The sequence below is a fragment of the Mya arenaria genome, chromosome 3, assembly GCF_026914265.1.
Source record: "Mya arenaria isolate MELC-2E11 chromosome 3, ASM2691426v1".
Lineage (NCBI taxonomy): Eukaryota > Metazoa > Mollusca > Bivalvia > Myida > Myidae > Mya > Mya arenaria.
In genome coordinates, this window is record NC_069124.1 from 81,090,291 (window position 1) to 81,116,856 (window position 26,566).

General features: G+C 35.5%; 1 protein-coding gene across 2 annotated transcripts; it reads left to right on the forward strand.

Moving 5' to 3' along the window:
* Positions 1–15,484: 15,484 nt before the first annotated feature.
* On the forward strand, positions 15,485–26,195 carry LOC128228699 (histidine N-acetyltransferase-like). 2 transcript variants are annotated; one of them, XM_052940164.1, is made up of 4 exons: positions 15,485–15,610; positions 23,967–24,159; positions 24,435–24,652; positions 24,803–26,195. In XM_052940164.1, exons 1-4 carry the CDS (start codon positions 15,500–15,502, stop codon positions 25,367–25,369), a joined length of 1,089 nt encoding a protein of 362 aa, XP_052796124.1. In that variant the 5' UTR covers positions 15,485–15,499; the 3' UTR covers positions 25,370–26,195. The 2 variants fall into 2 exon arrangements, with proteins under 2 accessions (XP_052796124.1, XP_052796125.1); XM_052940165.1 differs by lacking the exon at positions 15,485–15,610 and adding an exon at positions 17,351–17,393.
* The last annotated feature ends 371 nt before the right edge of the window (positions 26,196–26,566 follow it).

Consider the following 26,566-nt stretch of genomic DNA (forward strand, 5'->3'; position numbering starts at 1 on the left):
TAAAAATCTAGTTGTCTTGTACTGGGCGAAGTTGGAACAAGTCGCTAACAAGTAAGAGTAAGTACCAAAGATGTCTTGGAGTCTTCTATTGATGAAGTTAAACATGTTAACTCCGACCATAGATACCTCATCAATTATTAAGATTCTCAGTCTGGCATATCTACACCTTTAGTGTACTGTGGTCTAGTTTGTGGTATTCTGCTAAGGCCTGGTTAGCAGGCAATGCAAACAGTGAATGGAGAGTATAGCCACCTACGCCAAATGCAGCCTTCCTTGCAGGTGCTCCCACTACAACCTTGAGTTCATCAGGATTGTCTCAACTTACAGTATCATAGTACCTGTATAATGTTTAGCACAAACATTTTAGCTGGTGACTTTTCACAACTCCAGCTCCTCCACTCAGAAAGATATAGAATGGGTCAATAGTAGTTTTTGTGATGTGAAGAATACTTTAGAAGAATTGTTGTTGTTCATTGTTAAGGTTTTGAGCAAGATGGTTGTATTCTTCATTCGAAAGTCGATTATTTATGATAATTTCCTCATGGGTATTTATGGCAAGACCGATATCAGCACCAATGTCATATCTTGTATGTAGTGGCCTGTTAGGTTGCACCATGTTGTGTTCAATTGCATCACATTTTTCAGAATCTGCTTCCTCTTCTGCCTGCCGTGACGACGGTGCAATTTCATCAACTGCTTCAAGAAGCTTCTCTTCTTCAAGTTGCATCAATTACCTGTTTTTCTTTTTTCCTGAATTCATGTTCATATGAGCCATTTTGTCCCTTCAAAACCTCTTCATCTCTCCAGGGTGTAAAGAGCATCAACTTTTCTCTGTAGAACATCTCGGGGTCCTTCTCATGACTAAAATGAACATAACGAATTACTTTGGGTTTTATTTTCTTAACTAGGTATCCTCCATTCGTCAACCATATCTTGATGTCGGGCTCAATATTCTCAATAGTGAGGTATGTTTGATCAAAATCAGCTTCATCCTCATTGACCAATGCCTTCCTTTTGATATGCTCCTGGAAGAATTCAGCAAATTCTGCCAGTGAGATATGCTCCAATAACTTGGGACGTTCTGCGTACTTCTCTGGCAAACCTGAGCATGTGACTTCAGTGGAATCTTAAGGCAGTCCTTTCAGTTGTTCCCTTAATTTCAGAATGAATACCCTCTGGTCATGTGGTGAAGTGTTGATCAACACCACATATCGGGAGCTTTGTACGAGGGGCATCTGAAGCAGAAGGTAGACAGCCTCCTGGGCAGATACTTCACAGTGGTTGAGTAACTTATTTGAAATAATTCGCATCCTCTCCCTAATTGTGTGGTTCCCTGCTTTGGCCTCTTCGCAGGCGTGCCTCAACAACTTACTCATTCCCCTCTGTGATTTTATCATGTAGCTTGAGATGTACACACACACAGCCCATGGGTCCAGGACAAACTGAAGGTCTGTATTTGCCTGCCAGATTTTCAATATGCCCATATTGTATGCATTCACCCTCATATCTACTACTCGCCTTTTGAGAAAAACTTGAGTTTTTTTCAAACCGGATCTTATTGCTAATATGTAGTTTTCATAAGATATGCCACATTTAACTAAGAATTCATTGAAAGACATGTCTTCATTATTTGCTAGAAATTTCAAAATTGAATCGACTTGTTGCAGGTTGGTGTGGTACTCATTAAGCATGTTCTTTGGAATTTCACTTTCCAGAGGTTCTAAAATCAATGTTTCCTTCATTAGCGGTATAGGAAAGCCAAACCTACATTCTTTCTTACCCATTTTTTGCATGTTTTTGTGTGTTTGTGGATCTGAAGCATGATGAATTGTCTCCCAGCTTCTTCAACATCAGATGAGCAGGAGATATTTTTATCAATGAAGTCTATCACTTCTTTTTCAGAGCTAGATCCGAAGGTGGCAGCATCTTTCACCCAGAAAATGCAGTGAAGGTGAGGAGAACCACGTTGTTGAAATTCTACTCTAATAAAGTAGTCAATAACTTGGCCTAAAGGTGACACTGTTGACAGGAGAATGTTTGTGAGGAAGAGATGACAGCGGTAGTGAAAGTGGCGTGCACATGTGACGGGGTCCTTGTTGATTAGTTCTGTCTTCTCCATCCAACTCATCTCTGCTGCATCTGCTGGAGTGATCTTCTTGTCACGCAATTTGTTGTTCAGAATGGCAAGCAAATCAAGCCATCTGATCTCTGCAGCCGAAAAAGTAGCAAAAAATGTGGGCATTTCTAATTGTCTGATTATTGCAAAGAGGTCTCTTTGTTTAGCTTGAAAGAAGGGTGGTGATGAAAGTAGATTTCTTGGGAGGACTTTTACAATGTCTGATGAGTTCATAGGCACATTCACTGTATTTCCATGTATTCCGAGCTGTTTTCCAACTCCCAACTGCTTCAACTGCATAAATGGCATTCTAAGGGCTGTGTATCTCTCTTCAGTGTCTGTGAGATTGTATGATTTCAAATTTTCCGGTAATTCAAATATGATGAATCTATTTGCTCTTGCCATTGAGGGTATCTTGTTGCTACTTATATACTTATGACATGTTTTACAAATCCACTCACATTCACTGCAGCTGATTAAACCAGTTAAACAATTGTTTAATATTTCTTTGGACATATTTTTTTCTCATAGTTTCGTTTTGTAACACTGTAAACACTGTGGTGAAAGAAAGTTTGCATACAGCATGTACATGTGAAATTATCTCCTCTTTTGAGCAGGTCCCTGAATACGCTTAATTTCTGAGCCAGAGTTTGAGCTATTTGTCTATGTCTGATGCTTTTTTTGTCCAAGTGTTTCTCCTTCATTCTATAGGATTGACATTGTCTTTTAAGTTTTCTGTCCTTGCATTGTTTTTTTCTTTCTTTTAATTTATATGCCAGAGAATTTCTTTTTGTCTGTCTTGTCACATTCCTTGAAATATTCTCTATATCCCTATACTTTGAATCACTCCTTTTTCAGTTCTTGTTTTGTTTCGGGCCATGTTTGCATCATGTCTGTAATAGGTCTCTGTTCTGTTCGTGTCCTATTTCTGGATATATTCTCAGCTAGTTTATACTTTGAATCACTTCTTTTATCAGATCTTGTTTGGTTTCGGGCAATGTTTTCATCATGTCTGTAATAGGAATCTGCTCTCTGTTCTGTTCGTGTCCTATTTCTGGATATATTCTCAGCTGGTTTATACTTTGAATCACTTCTTTTTTCAGATCTTGTTTTGTTTCGGGCCATGTTTTCATCATATCTGTAATAGGAATCTGCTCTTTGTTCTGTTCGTGTCCTATTTCTGGATATATTCTCAGCTCTTTTATACTTTGCATCACTTCTTTTTTCAGATCTTGTTTTGTTTCGGGCCATGTTTTCTTCATGTCTGTGTCGTGGATCTTCTCTCTGTTCTGTTCGTGTCCTATTGATGGATATATTCTCAGCTAGTCTATACTTTGAATCACTTCTTTTTTCAGTTCTTGTTTTGTTTCGGGCCAAGTTTTCGTCATGTCTGTAACGGGGGTCTGCTCTTTTTTCTGTTCGTGTCCTATTTCTGGATATATTCTCAGCTAATTTATACTTTGAATCAATTCTTTTTTCAGCTCTCATAATGTTTCTGGACAATTTTTCTCCAATGGCATACTCTAAGTCAGCTCTTTTTGCTGCTCTGGTTTTGTTGCGGAAAATATTTTCTGTAAGTCTAGCTGTTGTGTTGTTCCTCTTGTCTGCTCGTGACTTATTTCGCAAGACATTTTCGATCAATCGATTATTCGGGTCTGCTCTTTTATTTCTTCTTGCTTCATTTCTTAATTTGTATTCATTTCTTCTACATCACTACCATCTTTTCGTCTTTCTTGCATATATTTCTTACTGTACATTTTCCTTTTCGCTGCAGAATTTTCAAGTACATCTGTGGTCTTTCTCTTTCTATGTGGCATGTCATGCACTAAAGTAGAAGTCAATGCTTCACTCTGCTTGACACTTACAACAACATCATAATGCACACCACCAGTATGCTGAAGATAGATGCACCTGTTGTTCATTACCATGGAAGACTGGAGGAAATTGCCAGAAATTTTCTGCCATTGCCAGCCATGCCCACTTCTTGTATAGATCAAAATATTGGTCTTAAGCATATGTGATGCTGCAAACAGTTCAACTTCAGTTCCCCAGACTCTATCCTGGTTCATGTTAGTTTGTTTAATGTACTGGTGAATGTCTGAATTCCTTGGGAGAACACTCTTAAAATAATGTCCATTATTTTTCATATATTGTGTAAGTTTTTCACGCACAACACTATGTGAGATCTCTTTTTCAGTCAAAACATATGAAATTGCTCTAAAGAAACAATTTCCATCACCTGTAATAGATCTTATTTGGTCTGGTATGCCAATAGGATCCTCTGCATGTGAAGAACAACTTTGTATGTCAGATTGAATTCCCAGCAATGTACATTGTTGATGTTTCCACACACTGTCCACAGGTTTGAAACTAAAGTTAGTGGTGTCAACTTGTGTCACATATGCTTTACCAGAATCAAAGTTTTGCTGTTTATCTTTGTTCACTTATTGAGTCCACGGTTGATAAATATTGTTCGTAGTTCTGACAAACACTTCTTGCTGGACAGTGGTGCTGATGTAGCCTTTGATAGGAGCTAAAGTTCTTTCCACATGCTGTGCAGAGAGAGCACTTGTGGTTCGTGAGCCGTTTCTCTGAGCTATACACCTTCTCACAGCCTGAACATGTGAAGGATTCAGCCATACTCCCATAGTATAGGTGGGCTCTCTTGTCAGGAAACTTCTACTTTAGCAATCTAAAATCAAACATAAAATTGTCTTAGTTATAGAATGACGTCACATGATCATCATATTTTGTTATGATAATTCTCTCCATTATGATGTATAAGCAATAATAATCATGAGAATTATTATGATCACCATAATTTGTTTGAATTATTCACTGACATTATGATTTTTTGTGCAATTATAGCTAGAGCTATCAGTGAAAGTGATTAATACCCCCGAATCACTCGACCTTTTACAGACAAGATATTGTTAAAATCAATGCGTTTCCCAAATGCACATTTTCTGTAGTATGTTATAAATTGTATATATTTGAAAAAGAAAGAAAGACCCATGATATAATCATATAGTTATTGAGCACTGCACTAATCCTTAATTACATCTATTAATTTATGAAGTTTGAAGTTATTACTACGAAGGCTGTTGGAGTTGAGCTGTAGACAAATGAAGTATGAAAATGAGCAGAAGGCATTTACTCGAAAAATATCAGATATATAGTTATGGTTCTAGAACAATGGACTTTCCCTTGTGAAATGAAGCTTATCTAATTAAAATAATTTTAAACAATGCTAAGGAAAAGAATTCAGTTTTAAAATGAGGAAGATGAAGTAATTATAAAATAAAAATACCAATCACAACTACAGTGTATGTAATGCAATGGTAAGTCTGTGTGGCAGCGTGGCAACTGTACACAAAGTCAGATGGCCAGAGTTCTGTTACCAAGGAAGCGACATCTTCCTGAAATATTTATTTCAAATTATTCAAAAGTACAAATAAAGAGAAAGACAGGACAACATGTGTCTCTCCCATGAAGCAGCCAGTTTGCAGTGATAAACCCTATTTAGAATATGAAACATTTTCCAGTGATTATATTTTTCGAAACAACTGTCTGAAAAAATATGGCATGAAGTTGAACTGTTCATAAGTTAATTACTTAAAGCTGTCTGAAACAATATAATAGTAGATAATTGCTGCAAAATAGTTGCCTCAAACACAGAACTATTTATATATATATATATATATATATATATATATATATATATATATATATATATATATATATATATATATATATATATATATATAAGACAGTAGCATGCAAATTAAGTGAAATTCTTTGAAAAGTTATCATGTTTTTGACAATCAGCATTTAATTTAACTTAACTATCATTTTGTCATGAAGTAAAGTATTACAGAATGAGCCTGGTTATGTATGCATTCTTTTTAATTAAGGGTTACATAAAGGGAATATCATTACACAAAGTAGAAAGTAAGAACACTCAAGCAAAATGTACATCAACATAATGTTACCTACATAAATATATAATATAATTACGTGCATACAATATGCCCTGTCCTTGAATTTACATTTTCAAAAGCAGACTATAGTGAAAAGTTGTCAAATTATATAAAAGAAACAATAATGGAAAAAAGGAGCATGTAGCCATTACAACACGATTATTTAAAAAAAACTTTCAATTAAAGAAAAGGAAAAATAATGGAAAAAGGGCATGTAGCCATTACAACATGTTGATATTAAGTAGCTTTCAACTGTAGAACAAGAACAATAATGGACAAAAAGGCATATATCCATTACAACATGATCATATTATTACATGCCAAAAGGCATGCACACAATGAAAGTGTTCCACTTCAATGTCATATAATAATCATGCATTTTCTTCAATTGCTGCTTGTTTTAGTTTTTTGGTTTCTGTTTCGTTTCCTGTGGTTCATCACAGTCAAATTCATTGCAACTGAAGATGCTGTTGATAATGCTCTTGCTATCTGCAAGCTCTTTTTCCAGATTCGCTACTTTTAGTAACAAGTCATCCTTCTTTTTTGTCAACTGTGATGTGTGCAGTCGCTGATATGCGGCCTTCTGAACCAGGGCATTATTCTTTAGGACGGCATCTGACAGTAAACCGCTGGTTTGCCCTGCAAAAGCTTTAAATGCTCTTCTCATGCTTTCCATTGTGGTCTTTGCATCTTGTGCCTCATTCATCGACATGGAATACAAAGTGGCTCGGAGTTGTGTGTCCGCTTGATCACAAAATGTATTTACAGTCTGTTTGATCAATTCAAGATTAGAACTCTTCATAGGAGATGGTGATGGCGAACTCCTGCTTGCCTTCCTTAGGGGAGTTGCATTCTTTAGGGGAGTTGCAGGTGGAGAACTCATGGGAGATTCTTGCATATGTGTGACATTTTCAGGTGTACACAATAGTGCTGCTTTTGGAGTTGAGAGTGGTTTGTTTTTTACAGGTGTTAAGTTAACTGGCAATAAACATGTTGATTCTCCCACATCCAACCTTAATTTCACACTTCCTGAAGGGTCACATGTAGGGCTTTCAGCGCCTTTACAAACCCTGTTCTTATTGTTAGTATCTTCATCCGAACTTGACATATTTGAAGTACTATCACTGTCTTTTTTTGAATTATTGTCTATCAGATGTGAATTTACATGAAAATATACACATAGATTGATGATTCCTTGCTAGCAGGTAAAGGTTGAAGTAACCTTAGCCAGAGATGCTGGATGTGTATAGCTGTACTCTGTGAAAAATGATGCCTCTGCCCTTGCATCTGTAGAAAGAATTTTGCCTATGAGATATGTAATAATAAATATGACTAATCTACAGGTGATTTTAAAAAACCCATGCCAAATGAGTAAGTGCTAAATACAAATCAAGAAGGTAGGTTAGGTTACATTAAAGGCTATAAAGCCACACTCCAACATGCCTGTTTACGGTGCCACCACGTGGAGGCGTCACTTCATTATACTGACACAACTGTTACCATATACAATCTTGAGAGTGTTTAAAAGTTTTAAATTAGCCAGGTTTAATATTTATTTTGATAGTACCAGTTGTATCAATATAATTGGCACCATTGGAAAATCACGCTATATATGAATTATACAAAGCGGTCCAAAGCTGACTAAGTTATACATTGGTGGGTTCTCACTAAGTCCTGATCTGGAGTCATGAACTCTGATATTTTGTAACAGACTCCTGATTTTCAGAGATAAATAATACATAGGATGACTCCAACTTTTCGGAAAATCTTTTGTCAAGGAGTCCCAACCTTCTAAAACATAGTGAGAACCCTGGCACACAAGAATTTTCACAAGCACCCCACCACCACTACAGGCATAATATTTCACATTCAAAATCTCACCTGTCATTCTCTAAATACATCATCTTCACCATCCATTTACACCAGAGTTGAGTGTGATAAGTCTGAAATTTCTGGTACAAATACTGTATGTATCCTAAAGCACAGTTCAAGTCACAAAAGGGCGTGTCTATTTAGACACAAAAGAAGGAAAATATTAAGGTCTTGAAAACACAATCATTGACTTTGGTGCTGACAGGTCAATGGTGTGTGTGCCAGTGTGAAAGCATGTGTGCGTGTGTATGTGTATATAGACAAATAGACAAATATTATGAGCAAGTTTCATAAAGATTTGACAAAAATTAATGATTTTTTATGGCCGTGGAATTCTTTCTCCTAAGATTTGACCTTGTGACCTAGATTTTGACCGGGGATGACCCATATTAAAAAACTTTCAAGATATTATGCAGACAAATATTCTGACCAAGTTTCATAAAGATTTGACAAAAATTGTTTAATTTATGACGTGGAATGATTTTCCTAAGATGTGACCTAGTGACCTAGAATTTGACCCGGGATAACCCATATTCATATATATTCAAGATAACATGCTGACAAAGAGTCTGGCCAAGTTTGATTACCATTGGATAATAACTCTTGATTTTATTACATAAAATGAAGACTTAAACGCAGAATTGTTAACGGCCGATCGCCCGCCCACCCGCCCGGTTTTCGCTATTCTATAACCCGTAATTTTTCGATGAAAAATCCGGCTAAAAAACTGTAATACCTCAATCAAGTTGTCTAAGCTGAGTTTTCCCATTTGAAAAAATAGCACTGAATGGTTTTCCCTTTTAAATATAGCGTGGAATTGTTTTTTTTGTTTCAGTAACACTTTGCGAGCAAGTAATCTTTTCATACACACTGACCTGTCAATAAGCGTTTCAACCAATTGGCTGTCATTTTGAGCAGCGTTAATCTCTTTCAAAAGTTTCCTTTGATACTTTTAATCGCAGCGTTGTGTCCTCGATGTTACACATTAGTACGCTTCATTGCACTGTTCGTCCTATTTTGAAGTCATAAATTTGTATATTGGGCATATGGAACTTACGTGATGATTGCCGATACATATAGCGACGTTTTTTAAAACTTACTGTGACATACTAGATAACCCCAGTAGATTTCAAATTGGGAAAACACGCAAAGACTAAAAGTTTTAGGTGCGGTAAACGATGTGATACATCAGTTTGTGAGTTTCAATGAGTTATACGCAACGAAAACAATTTCATGTAAGTGTTTTACAATTTTTAATTTTCTGGTAACTGTATCATCTGGTGTTATTTCCCTTTCAATGGTTTTTCAAACGATGGGCATAATTAAATGTAATAATTAAATGCGTTAAATTCTCAATTAAACGACATTTTTGTTCCGGAATACTTGAACACTAGACGGAGTAGATACTTACAGTTTTGGGAGAAATATATTTTAGTCACAGTCGATTATTCATGTCACCTTTGTCGGAAAATGTCTATGCTGGATCATTTCTCATTGCAGTTTTTATCGGAGCGTGCTCAATTCTCGACCAAGCTTTGTCAAATATATCTATCGATTCAGAAAATCTGTCACTGAACGTTACATACCGATTTGGAAGACACCCAGAAAAATACAAACATGCTTATCCTTTGCACAACATCCTTTTGAAACGAGCGCATAATTCCATAACAAAGAGCACGAAGAAACCTCCAAACCATCTGTAACGTGCGACGCCAAACAAACACCAACATTTCCCGTTACACAGCGGACCGTTACACCATCCATAGCAAAGCTATTAAAAAAAAGTATAGTAGTTAACATTGGTTGTATCTGTATCTAAGAATATAAGTTCCTCGAGTAAAGTATAATGACATAAGACAAAGTGTTACCAGATCATCCTATTTTCGAACGGATTATTTCCACTCTCGTTTTATGTTGGAAAAGTGATGTACTGGATGTTCATAATTATATTGAATATAGACATTTGTTGATTTAATACATGATAGAGTTATTGTCCATCAGCCGATTGTAAAAAGGTGGTTTAATCTCCGATTTGTTCAAAGTTAGCCGAAAAGATTATTGATTGACAATATTGTGAAGTTGAATGCGGCTAACTGCTATATAAGCACAGACAATATTTAAAAGGCTCAAAAATCCGTCATTTGAGTTAAACATAAGTAAGTGTAAATTGTATTGATGTTAATCAGTCGTCCGAAATGTTCAAGGCTTATAGTTTTACATAGCGCAATGAATATATTTATTTTCTGTTCGGAATAAATCGTATTTACGATAATTACCATATATGGGGGGTATTTCCGACTATTGCCATATATGGTAATGGTCAGTGGGTTTATATAACCAAACGGCTGGTATAAAAGCCGTTTGTCCACGTGTTTTCGTCATTCGAGTTTGTACCGGGCCAGTTAAACCATCAGAAAATTGGTCGCCCTCCCGCCCACCCTCGATGTTCTTTATGTTTATGTGTTTCATTCGAAATACCATGTTTATCAAGAATATATTAATAACTTTTGTGTCTTTTCAGATAAACGATTTTGTTTCGTTTCGGATGAAAGTTGGGTGTGCATGACATACTTGTTAAGTCTGAGAGAAGAGGTTTCATGGACATTTACAAAGTTACATGTGAAATGTGTTTTTGTTTTTCTTTTCATTTTACTATGTATAAGTGCATGGACACAATATGCCACATTCAGTGGTCATTTTTTTCCTCATGAAACCATTGCGTGTATGATCATTGAATAAATGTATTGGCCCGGTATAGACCACTCCTATACAGTCGTTGTTTTATACTTTATGAGGTTAATAAATAAATAATTTATGTTTGGCTGAAAGTATTGAAAGAAAACATAAGCGCTAGTATTCTCTCGATAGCCAGTATTGGGAGTAGCGGATTGAACACGGCGGAGTGCACATATAATTCTAGAAATATTTGAAATGCCTTAAGTGTGTTTAAAGCTAAACCTTATGAAAGGCAGGCAGACCCTTATTCAGTTGCCCGATTCGTCAGATTTCGGGTTGAAAGTCGTAGCGGAGTACGAGGTCAATCCTATTGTGTCTGACAGTGATGACGAAAAATGGATATACAGGCCAAAAGCCCGAGCATCATGGAAGGCTAGGTCAGAGAACACTAAGCTTTCAAAATCCAAGAGATGGCCGTATTCGTACAGGAAACTGGCACAAGCATCCGAATTCTCGGCGGCCGTGGTTTTGTTTCTTGTGTGGAGTGCCCGTGCATCGGAAATCGGAGTGTGACCAAAACAAACATTACAATTATAAGATGAGTGCCATTAATTTTGTCTTTAATAATGACTGTGTTGGCGGATAAGTCTGTACATGCTTATCCGGGAGAGGTTGGTGCATATACAAATGAGATTTTGAAAAAGGGTGTAGCGGATCGAAGATTGTGAGTCAGGTATTTTCAGACCAGTTTAGTACAGGTTATTCAGATGATGTAAAGGTACAATACAATTGCAGAATTCGTATCGCCAGTAGGTCGTTTTGAAAAAATGTGTTTGTAGAAACAGAAATACGCACGTTGTTGGCTAAAGGTGTTATATCAGAAGTGCATTAACAGTCTTGGGTTGTGAACCCATTAACCGTGGCTTACTGCAAGTCTGGTAAACCCAGACTGGTCTTTGACTGCAGGCACATAAATCCTTATATGCAGTTGCTTAACAGCAAGTTGGAGGATATTGATATTGCTCTACAGATGTTACATCGGTCAGGGGATATTGATATTGTTCTACAGATGTTACACCGGTCATGTTGTGTTTTCTCGTACTATTTCAATCATCATATAGATATATAGCAAAACTGGGCATACTTAGGCGTCTCATGGTTGATTGGATCAAATACAAAGCTTTATGTCTACAATTCCTAACCATTTGGCATGTGTTCTGCCGGGCATATATTTTCAAAAACTGTTCAGTGTGTTGTATTTTAGAGATTTAAGTGAAAGAGTCATCACGTTTTCGATGACGGAATCGGTGGCCACGTTGATCTCCACCAGGCGGTTGTCAGCAGTAAATTTGTCTTACAATGTTTGAGAAGATTTGACTTATGACGTATACGTCTATTTTGATGTTAGCGCCTTAGGCTACGGTGGCTTCATTGAACCCTGTCGCCAAAGAGATGTAGCTTCTACAGGTGAGCTTAATATGATTGAGTCCATTTAATGCATTGGGTTGGATTTCATGATCTCGCAGAAAAGATGCGTTATTTTTCACCGTTAGCTTTAATATGTGCAAGTACTAAGGCCTCACTGGCCAACGCAATACGTGAGTTAACAAAGACAATATAAAACTGGTGCCCCCGGAAATGAGCGAAAGTCAGTCGTTGCTCCCGGAAGTAAGCGGTAGCCGGTTAGCCCACCAGAAATGAGCAAGGGTCAGCCTTTTCTCCCGGAAGTGATATGTGGCAAGTTTACACTCCCGGAAGTGAGCAAGGATCGGTTGGCACTCTACGTTTGCAGATAGCTTCAAGATATGTTTAGAGTTATACGGAGTAGTAAGACGCTTCTGAAAGAAAAGCAAGTACAATATTACACAGACAAGAAAAATATCTTCTATATTTTGGAATCAGGAGGCAATATAGACAGTTTGCATAGTACATGCTTAGAGATTCACGAAGTTTTTGAAACGCACGATATAAAATTCTGCATTGACTGGATATCTAGATCTGGAAATTCTAAGGAGGAACGTTTTAACACTGAAGCCGTAGTTTCGAACAAAGTTGATCATTGAATTATAATTGGCTGGTACAACCATGTAGTACGGTGTATGAAGAAGATGTAAAGTGATAAGTGCATGTGATGATCCCTAGATGGCAGTCGGTCCCGTTTTGGCCGTTGTTGATGGTGAAAAAATCGCACCTTTAAGCAATTTGTTAAAGAGATTTACCATCTCCCTGCGATGGGATCAGTTTGTAAAGACAAGGACAATAACGGGGTTTTTGACCATTTGTTTTCAGAATGATGGCCGTGAGGTGCAGTTTCGTTCAGTCTTTGTTTTTGTTTTATGTACGTGTTGACGTAAGACTTAACCTGAAACGGAAATTTATGGAGGCGGGGGTAAAAATAGAAAACGGAAATCGAAGCTAGCAAAAGATTCATATATTCATGATTCAGTCAAAACAAGTTAAATGTTTTAATGCAATTGAATTTGAAAATAAGTATAGATAGTTCGTTATATGCATTATGAAATGTTACTTTTCGAATTTGAATGATATCTCTTTCTCTAACCATTCAATTTTGTTCCATCGAAGTGTACCCACATGCAAACATATGTTTTTCTTTTGTGCGAAGAGACGTTCAGACTTGATAGTTCTGGCCGTTACGTGGTATAGGGATGAACGAATGGCTTAACGTGTTATGAGCTCAAATGCGCGGGTCATTTGAGCGTGAAGGTCACGTGGTATTCGAGATGGGTTGGTCGGTTATATTGGCGGGCAAAGTCAGTTCAAAGCTTGACTTCTCACAAAGAACGTCGATTTCATTCAAATTCGAAAACAATATTTATATACATGTTTCATATGTGTTTTTACATGCATGCATGTCCGGATGGATTCCGTAGTTCCCATATTCTGAGGAATGAATTAGGGGGTATCTGTTATAGTAAGGCCTTGCGTGCATCGCTACGGAAACACGTTTCATCCACCGGATGTTTTTCGTGGGCGGCTGTCATTATTATGAAGGATATATGATCAAAGCTGTATCGCCTTCAGTAAGAAAGAAGTGCGCAATTTGGAGACAGAGTAAATTTGTACTTGTTATTGTTGACTTCTGGTAGTAAACAGGTTTGATCAGGGCATGTGCCTGCAGAATTCCATGCAGGGTCGTCAGATGAAGATACAAGTGGAACGCCAACACACAATGCACCCAAAATAAAAGTAAAATAGGTCAATCGAACTATTGAACTATCGGAATGTGTAATCTTTCAAATGTCTCCATTAGAAGACTGTTAACTAAATAGTATGCGACATTACCACTGTAGAGTAATATATGAAACTGGTATTTAGGCTTATGTATATTGCATTATTTAAAATGTATTTACAGAGATGACCATAATGCTGAAGCCATTAGGAAACACACCAGAAAAAGCTATATTGACTATATTGCAAAATCATTCTATACCTCTGACAAATAATACAATAATTAACATAAAAAGAAACGGCTAAAAGAAACCAACAATGGTTAATTATCGATGTAATAATAAGAAAGTAAGTTTCATCGAGTTGTACACAACTACAACAATTTCAAGTGTTAAACAATGTTCTTTTTCTGATGGCCGTATCATCTGGTGTCATTTCTTTTTCAACGGATTTCTTAATGAATAGGCATAGTTAAATGTGAGAATTGAATACGTTAAAGTCCAAAGGGAACGATTTTTTTTATATTGGAATGCTTGAACACTAGACGGAGTAGATACTTACAGGATTGGAAGAAATACGTTTTAGACACAAGCGATGCTGGATCATTTCTCATTGCAGTTCTTCTTGGAGCTGGCTCATTTCTCGACCAAGCATTGACAAATATACCTACCGATTCAGAAAATCTGTCATTGAAAGTTGCATATCGATTTGGACGACACCCAGAAAATACAAACCTCCTTTTGAAATGACCGCATAATTCCAAAAGAAAGGCCACGCAGAAGCCTACAACCATCCATAGCAAACTTAAGAAAAATACGTATGGTAGTTAAAAATGGTTGTTGTTTAACATGCATGTTAGAGCGGTGCCAAATGAATACGCATCTCTATCAAGAATATGAATTGCACATATATATTATAATGACATAAGACAAAGTGTTACTAGAGCACCCTATTTTCGAACAGATTATTTCCTCTCTCGTTTTATGTTATGTTGAAAACCGTTGTTCTAGATGTTCATTTTAATATTGAATAAAGACATTTGTTTACTTATATAACATGTCTACAAGTTTACAAGTTTTTTTCAAAGAACCAAAAATTTTTTTTAAAGAGAAGACCATCCAAAAAACATAATAGCCCTAAAACATGTCAGTGTTAATGCCCAGCAACCGATTGTAAAAAGGTGGTTAAACCTTTAGTTTGGTCAAAGTTATCCGAAAAGATTGTTGATTGATCAATATTTATCTACCGACCAATTATATCATCAATATGTGCAGACTAGCCAAAATACTTTGGACCACTTATCCAAGTTTTATACAATTAAGTACTGTTTGCTTTACAAAATGTGGCTTACTTTTGTTCACATATTGCGTATGATAAGTTTGTTGACCTATATGACTAAAAGTAATGTCAAAAGTCTTTATCGTAAAATGATACAAACTTCATCCTCAGAGTGGATCCTACCATGCCTGGGTTTTCATATTACCATTATAGGCATGAACAAAAAGTCTATACAGAGTATGTTGTTATGTTAACATTTTTCGATGATCTTTGTAAGCGTATAAATCGATTTAAACACATAACTGACTGTTTATCTGTATCTGTTTACCATAATCAGTCAAATAAATTAAGCAGAAACTACAGGCTTAAAATTTATCATGTCTGGGTCATGTTTGTGTTTACATTAAGTCACCAGTTGTCCGTTGAGCGTATGTTTACGATAGTAATATGTGAACTTAAAGTTCTTAAATTAGTTGTAAGGATTTTGCCGATTTATTTGGTAAGTGAAGTAAATAGTTTATATCATAAAACTTTCTGGTTACAAAAATGCGAGCACCTTCCTAAATATATAACTTATCACTATTATGAATATTGTCTTGCATTTAGGCACCCGGTATTATTCGTATTATTGTAAAACGTTCGCGTTTGAATCGAATGTTGTATTTTATAACTAAAATGCGTTATTTTCAGCTATAAAAAGTAATATTATGTTTTTATGAAGCGATATCATTGAATCACTTCATGGTAAAATTATCAAAAAACTTTGTGCGGGATGGAATAAATTCAATTAATTAATACAACGGCGGGGTCAAGCCATAATGCAGCCAATGGGCATGTTCGTGAAGTTAGCGGCCTAGCGGCGCAGACCTTGATCAACTCAAATAAACTAACAAATACACTTACTGTTACTTACTGAGTAGATAAACCCAGTATATTTCAAATTGGACCAATACGTAAAAGCTGCGAAAATTTTATTGTAGGCGTATTCAAATATCGATAGGTTTGATTTAAAGAGTTGTACACGACGCAATCAATCTAATGTAAGTTATTACAATTTTCATTTTTCTTGCAAATGTTATATCTGGTGTTAAGTCCCTTTCAACGGATTCCTCAATTGGACGAGAACATTTAAATACGTAAAACTCCCAATGGAACGACAATTTTTCCGGAATACTTTAACACTAGACGGAGTAGCTATTTACAGCACTAGAAGCAATATGTTTTAGACACAATCGAATAATCATGTCACCTTTGTCTTCAATACCTATTGGATCGTTTCTCAGTTTTTACAAAAGGGGTTCATTTCTCCTCCGATCATTGTCAAATAAACCTAATGAATTAGAAAATATGTCACTGAACGTAACAAATCGATTTGGAAGACGCCTTGAAAAAAAAAAACAGTTTAATGCTTATCCTTTGCAAGACCTCCTTTTGTAATGGACGCATTTTTCAAATTAAGGAAGACCAAGTAGTAGCCTTTAAACCATCCATAGCAGAGCTACTTGGAAATAATACGCTAAAGGTTGTTGCTGGATTATGTGCATATAAGAGCAGTGCAAAATAAATACGCATATGTATCTAAAAATATGAGTTGCACATATATATTATAAGAAAAAAAATTGTTACCAGATAACATATTTTCGAACGGATTACCTCTCGTGTTTTATGTGTTATACTAGATGTTAATATTGCATATAGACATCTGATTATCTATTTAATTATGTAGTTATTGCCAGGCAGCCAATTGTTAAATATGGTTAAATCTATGGTTAAAAGGTTAATGTAAATCAATATATATTTAATAATTACTACCAACCAATCATGCCATTAATGTGCGCAGACCAGCCAAAATATAACATATGTACAATTTATTTAAGTTTTTACGATTGGAATCTGTTTGTTTTACAAAATGTGGTTTACTTTTGTTGAAGTTCACGTATTGCGTATGATAAGTTTATTGTCCTATATGGCTAAAAGTGGTGGCTATGGCTTGCATGGGGGTTTGACCTTATCTTTATAGGCAAGAACATAAACTAGTATGTTTACAGAGTATTTTGAAGATGTTAATATTTTTGTAAGCGTATAAATCAATTTAAACGCATATTTGACAGTTGATATGTCTGAAGAATGTTTCATCTCGGTCATGTATGCGTTTATTCAACCCTAAAGTTAAGACTCACTTATTAGTAGAGCGTATACTTTATATGATAATGATATGTAAACAAGTTCGTAAATGCGTGTGAAGGAATGCGTTCGAAGGATTTAGGTGTTAAATCTGGAAGGTGAAGTAAATAGTTAGCATAATTGTGATGCTTTATATGAATTTGGATTGTTTTTTTTTAATTGCCAAATATAATATATTATATACTTATTTCTTTTTTTTTCAACTAACTGTTTAGGGTCATCATCAATACAGAGTAGGTCAAAAAGGCCAACAACTCAAATATTCAAGGGAAAACAATCACGTTTTGTAGGTAAATCCTTTTCTGTTTGTTACGTTGGGATTATTTGTTGAATTGCCGGTGCCATTTAAACGGAAAAGCCTTCTTGAATATTAATTTACTATCCAATCAACAATGTATTCCGATTAATTGATGATAATACTGACATAAATGGGGGGTTTTAAACTGAAATATTTTATTTTTTACATTAAGGTAGTACGACCATAATGGGCACCATTTCAAACTGTGATCAGCTGAACATATGTGAACGTGTATCATTTTTTTGGATTCAAAAAAAAAAAGACAATTAATCTAAACTTGAATTACCGTTCCCCCCATTTCAGATTTTTCATAAAAACAGCATCACCCGAGTGACAAGAAAAAAAATCATTTATTTTTCAACATTTTGGTAATAATTTTATATCAGAGTAACAAGTAATATAAGCTTCCAGAAATGATACATTAATGATCACATCATCAACAAATATAATCAAACTGTACTGAAAAAGCCATACGGTATGATAATTTTATAACATGTTTTGACCGCGTTAAAGTTTGAACATAGAGGTTTTATGGTAAATACAACAAATTTTAGAAATATTCATGATCTGTTCTTTATTAGTAATTAATTTTAACCCTTTGGGAACATTTTGCCAAAAAGCCTAAATGTTAACCGTCCCATTTAAAAGAAGTTTGAAATTCCCATCCACCTATTTCAGCAGGGCCCTAAAGAAATGAAATCTTCAATAAAGCTAATCTTATGTGTAGAAATGTACCTTATTACTTTTTACTAAAAACAATAAAACCTTCTGTAAAAAATGTAAGCTAATGAAAACGAAGAGGAACAACAAAATATGTGTGCTTATGGATGTATTTGAATCTCTACGTTGAAACCCTCAAACTATTTGTAGTCATGTGCTTAACAGCATAGGCTTAAGCATTTACATTGAAGAGGTGTGCAACCTTAAACACCAAAACCTATAGTGTCCTATTTCTGTCATTTCGTTTTGGCGTTTTATTTATTTAACAACGGTTGGAAGAAAGTTATATTATCTCATACCAAGTCACTCTCGTTGGCACGATGTTGCGCAAGAGTGTGACTTTGTATGGTGAGGGAAACCGGAGAACCCGGTGGAAACCCACTTGTCCGTCTTGCTGACTACCAACTAATCTCACATGCGCCTTGGCCGGGCATCGAACCCGGGTCACCTTGGTGAGAACCAAGTGCTCTAACCACAATCGTTTATCGCATTGGCGCATAGCCACCACGATACATAAAGTATGTATCAAAGAGTATATATTTGTTGTATTGGCGTCCTCAATTTGTCGTTCTGACGTTAACAAATTAAACACTAATACGAGATTGTGATATGCGTTAAGGGTCCTCTTCATTAAAGGATCATAGTGGCAATTTCAGTTATCTTAATTCTGTATAAATGTCTCAAATAGCAACAAGCTGTTTTGTTTTTGTCTCGTATTGCAATTGTTTTGTTTCAATTCACACACATATTTAGCAGAAAAAAAACGAAAATATGACAATATACGACAAAGATCAATGAAAATCTTTGTTGAACGAGCCCTAGACCACGACAGATGAAATTATCATTTTGGCGTCCAATAACCCTATTTGTGTCAAAACGCACGATAACGATAAATGTATGGAGCCTATACGACACATATTGGTCTGGGTTCCAAGACTGAAAAATGTGAAAAACAAGAAAATTTACTGCGACCCTCTGCTGAACAAAATATATTGATATCAAATTGTAGGTTAAAGTCTGTATATAAAAATGTGGATTTGGCCACTTGGCGGCTCTTGCGGAAAGGAAATATCAAAGATGGTGCTCAAGATGGCCGCCATAAATTGCCATTTCAGTAAAATACTATGTTTGAAAAAAATAATTAAATAACTAAGAGTGCGTATTTACATGGATATTACTTTTCTCATAATGTTCTTCAATTTGGCATACAAACATAACTACTTCCAAGTAAACTTCAAGATCATTTCAAGGTCAAAGTATAATAAATACTCTAAAATTCGATTTTTCCTGTTTAATTTTCTTCTTTTAAAATTCATTATGTTTAGAACAATATTTTAGGATAAAGCTTTTATATCTTATGAAAACGCCAAGGTTTTATACTAAAATAGCATGCCAAAGGTGGTCGCAACATTGCTATTGCTGTAAGATTCTTAACTGTGCTAGTGTTACACTGAATTTCTATCTAAATGCATGGCATGTATCTATTTCATTTTATGCTTTATGTTGACATATTTATCTGACCTCTTCCATGTCAAGTTAAAGTTCATTTCAGCCATTTCAAGCCTATTGTCATTTCAAGGTCAAGATATGAAAAATAACTCAAAGATTTTTTTCTTTATAATTATTTTCATTGTCATTTTAATTTACGTTTAGTGTGTATCTAAAAGCGTTGACAGAGTTGAGAATTATATGTTCCCTCATTTAAAACAATAATTAAAAGTGCAGTTTTTTTTATTTTGCTCGAAACCACCACAGCCAAGGATCAGACCATTACAGTGTGCCAATTAAAGGTGATCGCAAGATTGCTATTGCTGTACGAGTCTTCTGGCAAGTTGTGCTAGTGTTACAGTCAATTAATATATATATATATATATATATATATATATCTTAATTCATGGCATGCATTAAGTTCATACTGTGCCTTATGTAGACATACTTTACCAATAGGTTGGAAATACAATTTATTTTATGCACACCTTTAAGATGAGGGCTAGAGATTGTTTCATGCAAAAATGGAAATAAGAATTAAGAGAACCATCAAGGGCGTCAACATTCTTTTTGCAAATCTTGATTATCAGTCATATTTAGACACCATTCAAAACAATAAATTCAGAACATCTTTAACACGACTAAGAGTAGCTTCACAAAATTTAGAAATTGAAATGGGCAAATGACATAAGCCCCAAATAATACCAAGAAATGAACGAAAATGCCAACTTTATAAAATACTTGAAGATGGCATTGAATTCTTTTTTTCTCTCAGAAGTCCCATTATACCATGAATTAAGACTTTTATACATTGCGCAATATGGCGCAATTCAAACATTCCAAAATTCATCGAACTTATTTCGAGCAAATATGACACTATTATTAAAGAACTATGTTGTTTTGTCTATAGGTGCTTTCAAATGAGTCAGCATGGATAGTAGGCACTTTTCTTCACTAACATTTTTTCAGTATTATAAGCAAATGTGTTATAACTTTATTTTGTTTAAACACATGACTGATTTTGAAAGTTGTTCTATTGGAATTTTTTATATTCTGTACATGTTTATATTATATGTCACTCATGGGCTGTGAGCTTATAGTTAATAAATAAAATCTTCTTATTCATCAAACTTATCAGATCGCTTCAGGGTCAACGTCAGTTCAAGGTCAACATACACTGAAACACGAACAGGTGATAATTTTGTTAATTTCCGTCTTTTAATGTCTTGGAGTTTGTTAATTAAATTTTGTCTTCTAACAAAAAGCTTTGCAGGAATGTAATCGATAAGTTCCTCTCTTTTGATCTCTGTGCAGTTTTGAGTGAAATATTTACAAGATGTTATGGGGACAACTAGCTGTCGTCCTAGTTCATGTCACCTAAGGCGGTTACCACAAAGTGTTGTTTCCAAGAGACTTCATTATAAGTACATTGTAACAGTTTCATTTCAAAACATGTATACATATGAATAGATGATCATTATTTTATAATGTATTTCTTATTAAAATACAAAATTGAGCTTTCAAAATCAAGCTTACACTCATTTGAAAGTCAAAATGCAAATATGCTCAATATCGACTGTGTTATTATTTCATTTATTTATATTTTGGTTTAATTTAAAAATGTCTTTACATCGCCAAAATCACCAAGCATTTTTAACCAAAGTTCATATATTTCCCATATTAAAAGTCAAGTTAACCACAAAAAATCTCTTCCTCAGCCAAATTAGGCTTGACAAGCTACATAACAAATATTTTTGTAAGTCCCATGTAAGCACATCAAGCCTGAAGCATCGCTTTCCAAGTCTATCCAGTGTTTTACCAACCTTATGTTTTGATATTCTATTTCCAAGCAACCCAAAATCAGTTCGTCCTAGGTCTAATATGTGCTAAGCAAGCCATACAGTGTTTATATATAAGCCCACTGAATGTCCGAAAACCTATAATGGCTCATGTTGAGCCCTTCCAAGCGCCAAAATATTCCACCAGAAACAAAAGGTCTCCAAAGCCCTCTTTATGATTGCAATAAAGCCCATTTTGTACCTTTCTTAGTCAAAAGCTCAAAAATCCCTATTGTGGTTACAGTCAAGCGCATATATAATCAAACAAACCCAGACGGGCTCTACGAAAGCCAAGCCAGAGAACATTCAACCGCTTTTTGCCTGTAACCAAACCAATCCACCAGACCATCATTACACTCCCGCTCTTCTCGAGTCCAATTTGTGTCCAAGAAACCTTTTTTTCATTCTGATATCTGTCAAATATTGACCGTATGAAGTCAATCAAATGCCAAGTGATCCATATAGTTGCTATATTCGAGACCAAGGTTATAAACAAGCCAAAACAGTACCAGTGCCAGTGTAATGTCAAGCATATCAATAGTTAAAAGCTCAAAAAGTATATAATAAAGTATGTTCAATTCTCTATCAAGTCATTTTTTACTACAATAATGCTTATATAGTGCCAAACATATGTAGCAGCAATTAAGCCTACTCTGTGTCAAATACACCGCATTTTGAAAACCATAAAGCCCATTTCGATCCAAACAAACCCATTTGTAGCTCTAAGTAAGTATACACAGTTCTCTTACAACTACATTTTGGAAACCATAAAGCCCATTTCGATCAGAACAAACCCATATGCAGCTCTGGGTAAGCATAAGCAGTGCCCTTTAGACCACATTTTGGGAACGATATAGTATATCGAGAGCAAAACAAACCACATACCGGGTGATACATCGTTATATGATATGATAGTGGCCAATGAAATCATTTTAAATCTACTAGTATATCCTTTAAGTTGTTTACATATTTGACGAGTTTCCCCACTCGGTATCCTTCATAAGAACCATTGTTTTCGACATTTATTCATCCTTTTTGGTATATTAAAACAATTGTATTAATTGTGGTAAATCTTATTTTGGAAGTATTAGTGCAGCTTTAATAATGAAAGTAGATGGTAACGTAACTGTTGTCAAGGAAAATGTTCAGTAACTACCATGTGTATAAGTGAATTGCTTTTTTATTTACTTAACACCAGTTATTGTATGGTAAGGATCCGCCTAGTGGTCAACGTTCAGATTTCGGAGTTATTCTATAGACGAAAACAAAGAAAACACTCCTACAAGGTACAAGTTTTTATTATGACCTTAAAATAACTTTGACCGTTATGTGGTCTGAGCTGTCGGTTAATTTATAGTTCCAAGTATATTACAAAATAGAAACACTGCTTGTATTATGAGTTAATGGTAACGCCAATTTCTGCCCTTTCATAACAACCAGTTCTGCAATCACATGTTGTAAATTAACATGTCATAGAAAACTTATAAAAATGAAGAAAATATACATAATTTCTTAAAGATACAAGAATTTTTCGTATTGTTTTGTATTTTGACCTTGAAATGAGATTGACTTTGACATTAAAGAGATCATTCATGCATGGTTACATGAAACACATTATGAAATTGATGCATGCAATGCATTTAGATATACTATTGACTAAGACTTAGAGTGTAACACTTGCACAATTTGCCATACTAAGACTCTTACAGCAATATCACCATTGAGAACACCTTTGACACTCTGTAATTGTATACAATTATACCATCTGCAGTAATCTTAAACATTAACTTTAAAATATTGTTTAAAATGAAGGACCATACAATTTGCTACTCTGCCGCCTCTTTTTGACACATACTACACATAAATATAAAAAGAATGAACAGTAATATAGTTAGTTCGCAAGAGCAACCAAGTGGCAAAAGTCACTTTTCATAAACATTGGACATTCTCCTAACACAGCATATGAAAGTAATTTGTATAACATCCCAGACACTTTTTCTCACCAATGAGGACTTGGAACCCAACCTTGGGAGGAATGAAAAAAATAGTGAAGAAAAAGGAATGTTATATACATCATTTCTGCGTTTGGTTGTGTTTGCGGGAATCATAAGCACATATATAGTGCAGGTTACATGTATTATGCTTGCTAGAGACTGGACATTAACCAGGCATAAAATATTTTGAAAATAATGTGATTTTGCACATCCATTTCTATATTTCATTGCGGTGACGGTTGGCATTATACGAAAACTATCAATTCATTAACCTATATTGTGTTTTCAAACTTTCTTCTAGCATTTAAATTTAACATACATTGAAATTCATAGGTAATCAACGTAATGACTTCCACGGAAGATAACGTTTTGTACCGGGAAGCGACGGCCGACGATAAGACAGCGGTAATCGATATTCGACGGAACGTCTATGACGGCATTGACTACCTTGAGGCTTATTATGACGCGTTCATGGCAGCCGAAACCATAACATGTTACGTTGCTATCTTTCAAAAACAAGTTGTTGGTATGTTAACTTGGTAATAGCAGAGAATTACACAATTTATTTTTAAATGACCCCATTGAATAAGTACACATATTCATATGCTTTGAATTAAAATTTAGAAAAAAAACTTTATTTACAAATCGGCTTCCATAGATTATAACTTAGTCTTAACAAGTTTGTAAAGTAAGATTATCTTTACTTGATATAAATTATTGATAAATATCATTCTGATAATGCATGACCAAATACCATTTGAATTACATTGTGATTTTCCATTCAGTATTTTATAATTGTAGGGTTTTGTGCAGCTATGTTGCTAGACGGCGGGAAAACGTTTTCGCCACGGGCGGCCAGGGTCAGTCCGATGGTAGAGGGCACGGGAGTGTACTTTGCCCTCAAGAATTACGCCGCCAGGCAATCGGGTGCCAAACGTGAGGCATTAACGGCATCTGACATCAACCCTAACATCCGTAAAGAGTCTTTCAAGAACGCTTACAAGTTTGTTCTTACGAGAGTAAGCAAATATATTTTGGAAATATTGTTGTAATTATTACGATAATTAATTACATAAGGTTGATTCCTTAACCGTTTCATAATGAATCGTCATCTTACTAACATACTGTATTTGACCGACTTTTGCTAAATCTTAATCCATATTCTTTAGAAATTTATCCGCTACAAGATTGATGCCGATGTCTTAAAGTCTCTCCAAATACCTAAACTGACGGGCCCAGTGAGGCAGATCGATAGACAGGCTTTTACTGAATACATGACAACACCTGTAACAAGCGGGTACCTTTTCCCGGCCGGGAGGGTCATTATAGATTGGGTGCCGTTTCGACTTCTGCCGGAAAATTTTCCAGTACTAGAGTCATTCGAAGGAAACAAATGTAGGATATTTTCATCGATGACTCCAATAACTCCAACAAACGGTCTTGTTACCATAAATACAATGTACAAGACATCTCAGCTGAAGTACCATTGTAACATTGACATTTATGGCACAAAGGTTGACAGTCTGAAAGACCATATGTTGCAAAATCTTACCCAAATAAAAGAGGCAGATTGCGACACCACGAGCTTGATAGTGTACACACCAATGGACTTTGATACCGAATATCTTGATAAGCTGTTTATTGAGTTCGGCTTACCCCGGAATGACTGGATATTCGAGTCGCTCCCGTCGGAGAATGTTTTGGAGCTGTATCTGTATGAGAAATCTATTATATAATTTAAATTATTGTTTATTTTGTTTTCATTTCGATCAATATGCTCACGGGATTGGATCTACTCAACAACGCTTTAAACGCGAAAAGCGTTAATCTTTCCTAGTGTTATACCATACGCTGTTTGGCCAATCTTTCAGCTTATACTAGATTCGACCTTGGATCCGCTGAAAAAATGTTTTCATCTTCGTTTTAAGGGAACAAGCAAGAAATCTACGAAGGTCAAATCTGTATCTTATATTCTGGCATGGTGTACCTCTACACGCCACCACGTTGTTGACTATGCAGTCCATACACCGTCTGCTTTAGAACGGCAAACGACTCGAATTAGTCAAGGAGGCAACAAACGTGCCAAATAAGTCAGTAACCATGAACTTAAAGGCGCACCTACCCTAAGACCTTACGATTCTATCCGCCTCTTAGATACTTCGTACATCTAGCGATTACGTCACATATAACAAGACATCAATTCAACAAATTGAAACAGCGAGGAACGTTGATGCACATACCACTTCTGTCGTAATGAAGCTTTCTATCATGTCAGTTCTTGGTCTACTTCGTCCCATAGGCCTGTGGCTACGTCAAAACACGATCCCATCCTAAGTCTTCTTACGTTTATTAAATGACGCCTTACGTATATCTGCACCCGCGCACAAACAACCTCTTAGCGTCGGGTATATGAATAAAATTCGCAGTGTGTGAGCCTGCGGAGAAAAAATGTGTACTCAGCTAGAAACTCTACATCCAAGGCATCAAGATTTTCCACTACTCGTGTGAATTATGCTTTACAATTGTAAATCACTTGAATTGAACTTAATCAATAAATTTCGTTTTCTGGCAGTACTATTTTATCAAATACATTAACAATTATTCACAGAATGCGTGTAAATGGTCAAGTGCTTATTTACCAGCAAGACGTGATACATATCGTTTTCACAGTAAGTCAAAATTTTTCACATGATTTGCGACGGGTTTCTGTATCGTTTGGAATAGTTAGAAACCATTCCATCCACCGTACGTAAATGCCACACATTCGCAAAAATAAATCCGATCATCAATGACACTGTTTAAGGTTACATAGCGTTAGTATATAAAGTATATCCGAGTACAAATCTTCACAATTGATTGCTTTGGTACATCTTAGTTGTTCAAATATGCAGAATTGTGACGAGAAGTCACTTTCGAAGTATTTAAATTATTTG